Source organism: Egretta garzetta, unplaced genomic scaffold (assembly GCF_000687185.1).
Source record: "Egretta garzetta isolate BGI_Z169 unplaced genomic scaffold, ASM68718v1 scaffold1159, whole genome shotgun sequence".
In the NCBI taxonomy this organism is placed as follows: domain Eukaryota; kingdom Metazoa; phylum Chordata; class Aves; order Pelecaniformes; family Ardeidae; genus Egretta; species Egretta garzetta.
In genome coordinates, this window is record NW_009260789.1 from 36851 (window position 1) to 43563 (window position 6713).

Below are 6713 nucleotides of genomic sequence, written 5' to 3' on the forward strand. Positions count from 1 at the left end.
TGCTAGGAGAAATGGACTTAGCCAAGGGGAAACAAGATCAGACTTTGCAACCAACGATCCCGCAGTTATCACAGATTATTTCCTCCTTTCTGCTTTCCAAGGACTCAGCATGTGGCTTTGGACTTTTCCAAGACCTTGCTGGCCAGAGTGATCGCAACCAATGAGTATGAATCTGATTTAACTAAAAATAGTTCTCTTCTCTCCTGAAATCTGATTCTCTGTGAAAATATAGAATCACAGAATCGTTTAGGTTGGAAAAGACCTTTAAGATCATCGAGCCCAACCGTTACCCCAACCCTGCCATCCCACCACTAAACCCTGGCCCTAAGCAAATCCCTGATCAAATGTGACTGATTTATAGTAGCTTACTGAGCTACTGCTCATTTATGCCTTGACCATGAGGATTTGCTTGAGAACCAGGTTTTGTTTTGGTTTTTTTTTTTTTAAATATCCACAATGACGTTGGTTCAAACATGCCACACAGAACCCCTTGCAGATTGATAAGACTGTAGATACGACAATTCAAATACAGGTGTGGGCAACGTGAGCTCAGCTTAGAGAAATGAGCAAGACCTGTCCAGACTCGCTCACCATCTCCTGCCTGTAAAGGCAGGCCTAAAATAAATCTTTATAGTCAAAGGCAAACCCCAGCATTTCCCAAGTGTTAGCTTCCTTTTCTTCTAGGAAGAGAAAAGCCTATAATAGAATTATTTGTTTTAATAAGAAAGCTCAGCCATAATGAATGGAGTCTTACAGAGCCTTATTTAGCTGAGCAACTCCCAATGCCTGAACTTTGCAAAGAAGTTAGACTTAGAAATTATTAGCTTGTAAACTAAGGGCTTATATGGCTGAAGGGCTGCCGGAAATAGGTTCTTTACATTGTCCATAAGACAGAAGCCTCTGTAAGGAGCATCCTGGCAGAGAAGCCAGGAGTGGGAAGGGAAACACCTTCCCCTTTGCGAGGGATGATCTTCCATTAATAAATACACGGATCTACATCCCAGCGAGGTCCATAGAGAACCTTGCGCTCCTACACTTCTGTTTGTAGCTGTTCTGTGGGGAGAGTTTTGGGCCCCTCACTCCACGAAAGACATTGCATTGCTGGAACATGTCCAGAGGAGAGCAACACAGCTGGGGAGGGGTCTGGAGCCCCAGGCTGCTGGGGAGCGGCTGGGGGAGCTGGGGGTGTTCAGCCTGGAGCAGAGGAGGCTGAGGGGAGCCCTCATCGCTCCCTACAACTGCCTGAGAGGAGGGGGGAGCCGGGGGGGTCGGGCTCTGCTCCCAGGGAAGGGGCGATGGGACGAGGGGCACCGGCCTCAAGTTTAGGGGAGCGGTTGGGCTTGGTGATCCTAAAGGTATGTTCCAACCTAAACGATTCTGTGATTCTATGAGAGAATCATAGGCTCTGTGCCTGCCAATCCAGCAGCCGTTTGCTATTGCTGAAGCTTATGTTTAAAAAATACCACCCCAGACAGAAGAAAATGAGGAGACATCTGTTCGCTGGAGATGTGAGAACTACAGAAAAAGATGAAAAACACTGCAGGAAGAGGTTAGCAACTGCAGATTGAAGTGACTTCAGTCCTTGAAAAATGCATGGAAAAATCTGTTCTAATATTGCTCAAAACAGTGCTCAAACCAGTTAGAACTTAGAGAAAAGTCTTGTTGGTTTGAACTTCTGCATTTTGTAGAACTGCATTTTAATAGAATTAATTTCATTCCCTTCCAACGTTACGAAATTTAGGCTATTTCTTTGTATTGTTTGGAAGATGAAGAAAAAGCAAACAGGAAAATTGCCTTGAGACCACGAAACGTATGAAGAGGCTCAGGGAAACATTTTCTATCTTCACTCAGTTTCTGAAAATTGTTTATCTCCCAGAATTGTTGGACGTTAATCATCCATAACATACTGGACTGGAAACGTATTCCAGCCTTTTTATCTGTAACACAATAATGAAATTGTAATCGTGAAGAACGAAAATTCTCCTTGGAAGCAGCTTGTATAGCATTTGTTACAGTGTATCAGTTGCCTCTCAGTCAGTTACTTCTAAAAATCTCCTAAAATGTTGTTTGAAGGTGGAAATATTGCAATAGTGTACACCATCAAAAGAAACCTCCTTTATCCCATCAAAAATTTTGCTGTCGCAAACAACGTTGCATCAGGTTTCCAAAGACTATGAATTCCAGAAGATTATAGAATCATTATTAAAAAAGCCATCCGTGGGGCTCAGCAGGTATCAGAATTACTTACACTTAAATCATGGCTCATGTTTGACTCTTTTAGTTGTGTTATCCCGCCATAAAATGCTGACTGTTCCTTTCTGGCATATCACCTGGACTGTGAAACTGTTGATCTTAACAGAGACCTTTCCAGTAAACTCGGGTCAGTTCCTTATTCCTATTTATATTTAGGTAGCGTGCAATGGCCCAGAGAAGATCAGATCCCTCCCAAGAGCTGAGCAAACACAAAGTGATCAAGTCATGCAGTGCTAGAGGTGCCCGAGGTGAAGGGTAGAGCACCTGATGTGTTTTAAAGGGTTTAACTCATCCTTAACCAAGAGATTCATTTACAGACTGCAACCCGAGGGAAAAACAAAAGGCTCCAAAAACCTGCAAATTCACCAAGGGCGTTACAATGCTGCACATCAAGATCCAAACATCACCTGCTAGGAAGGGATATTTTAATAGACTTGGCATCAATCTAAAAGCAAAAAGCAATTCTTTGGTGACCCTCAGCATGGTGACTAGCCACCGACCTGCAAGGCCTGCTCTCTAGAGAGCGGGAAGCAGTGTGTCAAGCCTGGGTGAGCTCAGCTTGCTCTGCCCTTACGCTGCCCTTCCTCACTGCTGTGTCTGGCAGTCTCCAGATAGCACGAGCAAGCCAGCTTTACAAAGCGATTATATGCTAAAAATGCTAATTTGCAAGAGTCTTTCAGATCCGAGTGTCTTGGGGTTAAGTTATTGAGCTAATGCTTAACTTCAGAATTCAGCTGTCATCTGTAACAGTGAACATTATATTATTTATAAATTTGGATTTTATTAATAGAGACAGGCTGAATAGTTTAACCTCCTGCTTCCCCCGTACTTATACAATGACGCAAACGCTCTTGGGGTTGCAGCACTACAAGGCCAAGTTCAAAACCCATCACATCCATTCACTGTGCCGGAGTAAGTTTGAGGATTTGGTTTTAAATTGCTCCGTGCAGTACCTGCTATGAACAGATCCCAGAAAAAGAAATTAAAAAAAAAAAAAAAATAATAAAGGGTGGTGGCAGTACCTTTTAAACTCAGATGCATTGCCCTTTCCACAAAGATATTGACAGCAACCGTGTTTTCCAGAAACATTACGTCTTCTTCTTGGGGTTTGCCATTGGTGATTTCTGAACTGATTCTATCCAGTTTCTGACTCTGATTTTCAGAAACCTGTTGGCTCAGGTCAGGTGCTTTCTCTGTGCCTTCATCTTCACTGCTGCTGTATTCCTCAGGACAGTGAAGTCTGCTGGGCAGAGCAGCAGAAGTGGAAGAAAGAACGATGTGAACACGGACAGCAGCTCCCGCTAGGTTTGCAGCGTTGCATCTGAACAACGGATAAACCCCTGTAAGAGAATTCACAACCGACAGCTAAACAAGCCAAAGGAAAACGGGGATCTCAGAAAAAAAGCTGGTACAGTTCATTACAGTAACGATCTCACCTCAGACCAGCAGAATGAATTTTGGTTTTCAATGTAATTTCTATGCAAGGTATCACCCAGTGCACTGTTCGAAATATCAGCTTGTAAAGGTTAAAAGCAGGTGATCAATCCCCCAAACTGGGTAAACCTTCACAGATTACTATTTTAAAGCACATCAACTTCCTGACAGTCCTGGGAATAGTGCCTCTGCATAATTTTATACACATATATGGAAAATACAATACCTATGCAGCATAAAATTCTGTTTAAACTCTTGTTCCTTCTCCCTTCCCTGAGCACACTCCAAAGAAGAGCCGATAACCTGTCCACAAATCCACCTGCAAGCTGGTGGCTGATGGATACCAAGTAGGTGACAAAAGCCTAAGTAAGCAAACAAAGCAGAAGTTTCCACGACCTTCTTGGTGTCTAGTCCTTTCCTCTGACTGCAGGCTTTCAGCCTCCTTGAGAGGCGTTATTCTTACTCGTTCTCACTCTATTATGGTGCCAAATCTGTAATTCTGAAGAGAGAATCCTCAATCCATGTAGGCTAATTGCTCTCCCCATTACTGATCATTACGGCCAATTTTTCACCCATTTAAACTTGCTAAGTTTTGAATTCAGAGAAGCAAGCATTTTAGCCTTCTCTTCAGTGAAAGGAGGAGTGGGGAGCTGTTGCATACAGGACAAAACAAAGCTGCAAATGTTTGCCTTGGAGTGATTACAGAGGTAACCAAACTAAAACATCAATAAAGAGGAATGAAACACAGCAGCGTTCTTTAGGAACTTACCACTAACACTTCGTGGTGTCCCTGACCTCTCTGCCAACGCTGCGAGGTCGACATAGGCAGATCCAATAAGACGATCTGTATCAAGTGGTCTTTCCACATCATTTTCTTTGCCGTAGGCCCACCACACCTGGATTTCTAATTTCTCCTCCCTGAAGAACCACAGCAGTCCTTGGCTCCTTCTGAGAGTCACCTTGTTTGCTTTCTTAAAGTTCACTGTAACGTTCTTTGTGTCGTCACTCAATTTTGGCCGCCGAAGCAACGTCCACGTGGCTTCCTGATTATATAGCTTGTACCTGAGGTAGCAATAAGTGCTTTTATTTAGGTGCGTCTGGCCTGCAAGCAGCACACACTGGACTGGCAGCCATACTCTTGGAGTCGAGATGGTCACAGTCGTTGGGTTGGCACCCTGCTCCCATTCGTCGCTATCATCCACGCTGTCTTCGTGACTCTCCTCACCGTTCCATCCTAAGAGCTTCGCGGCCTCCAAAACACGCTCTCTGTCATCCTGATGAGCAAAGGTCACAGAAAGTTCCAGTCCTCCCACAATGGCCCGCATGACGTTTGGGCAGTCTGAAGGCATTAAATCTTCAGGTAGGGTAACTGGGTACCAGCCTGCAATACCTTCAGGAGGAAAGACCATAATTAGACTTATCCCACCTTTTAAAAACATCAGTAAAGAATTTTCTGCTCTCTGGTCATTAGTCAGGGACCAGTACTTGAAGTGTTTCTTTCTTGGGAATTAGTCCAGCAATTTCTAACCTGACAAAGCAGCAAATTGTTAGACCTCAGAAAACCTCACCAGTAGTTCCGATCCCAAAGGCATTTTACTTTCCATTTCATTAATGACACTCATTTTACAACAAAACTGTCCCCCGTGAACCTCCAATTCTAAAATGAGGCATTCTCAGGTTTTTTTCCTCCTCCCTTCCCATTAAAAATAAACCCCAAACTTCATGTTGGAGAAAACTAGCACTATATTGAGATTAAAGCAAAAATAACCAAGATGATAATGAAAACATTACTATTACAAGACATTATCATCACAAACTAACACTAGATAGAGGAGATATTTTATATTTAGCTTAAAAAAAGTTAATCCAGCTGCTTTCTAATCTATCTAAGCCTTTGTTTTGGGCTATGACATCCCAAAAGCAATCCACTGAGCACTACTACTCTCAGACTTTCCATCTTAAGGTAGAAAATAAATGGCATTAAATAATAGATTAAGGAGGTTAATATTAATTCAGCTGCTATACATCCTGCAGCCTGAAAACTGACCGTCAAACAACAACCCGTATATGAGTTTTCTAATACAGGATTTTTAATGAAGGCATGTGCAATGTCTGAGAGAACTTTGGTCTGGAAAAAAAAAAAAACAAAACAAACCAAACAACCAAACAAAACCCCCCAAAATGGAAATGAAAATTGTTTTAAGCAATTACTATAGCATTTACCCCGAATGTCAGCAGCATAATGCTGCTGTATTACCTGATCTTCTTCTCAGCAGGTCTCTGGTTGGAATTGTCACTGTCCCAAGAAGATAATCTCTTGATGTCCGAGCTGCCGATGTCTCAGTGGCTGGAAAATAAATAATTATACAAATACATCAAACTGGAATGTGAGATTTCAAAGTGATTCAGACAGTATCTCCATTGAAAGAACGCTGTACTGCCTCAACGGCAAATGGCTTAGCTGTCATACCGAAAACACTTTTAACCCATGAAACAAGAACCAGGACAAAACAAATGGCCCAGCAGGTATCAGGCCAAAATCTGTGAGAAACAGGGGCATGAACAAAAGCTGTCTGTAAGCATTGCCAGTGCACATTCGTCACAGGATATGTGCTCCACCACCATGGAATTTGGAGAAACTTTTAGGGAATATTTCCATAGATGAACATGGAGGAACCAGTGGGGAGCTAGCAGACAGTTACCCTAACAACATGCCACTCCCGATTTCTCTCCCCCAGTGTCAACTTCAGGTAAAATCTGTTAATAAAATAATTCTACAACATGTTGTTATGTTGTAAAAGAATCCTGCCTATCTGCCACAGGATCACTGGAGGATTTTAAGCTATCACTTCTCTGAGCCCTTGTTCATGAAGTAGAGGCAATAAGGCATGCACACACAAAGGCAGGGTTCTCCAAGAGTCAAGCACTAATGCTGTTAATTGCATTCGCTTTTAATTTAAAATGTGATCTTAGAATCGTTTAGATTGGCAAGACCTTTAAGATCATCAAGTCTCAACCGTTCCCCT

General features: G+C 42.7%; 1 protein-coding gene across 1 annotated transcript in view; it reads right to left on the reverse strand.

The window, feature by feature from the left end:
- The window catches only part of C2CD3 (C2 domain containing 3 centriole elongation regulator), a 59204-nt gene that overhangs the window by 21916 nt on the left and 30575 nt on the right, over window positions 1–6713 (reverse strand). Inside the window, 3 exon segments of the mRNA XM_035901788.1 lie at window positions 3276–3593; window positions 4457–5077; window positions 5945–6034. Of these exon segments, the coding sequence (XP_035757681.1) occupies window positions 3276–3593; window positions 4457–5077; window positions 5945–6034 (1029 nt within the window).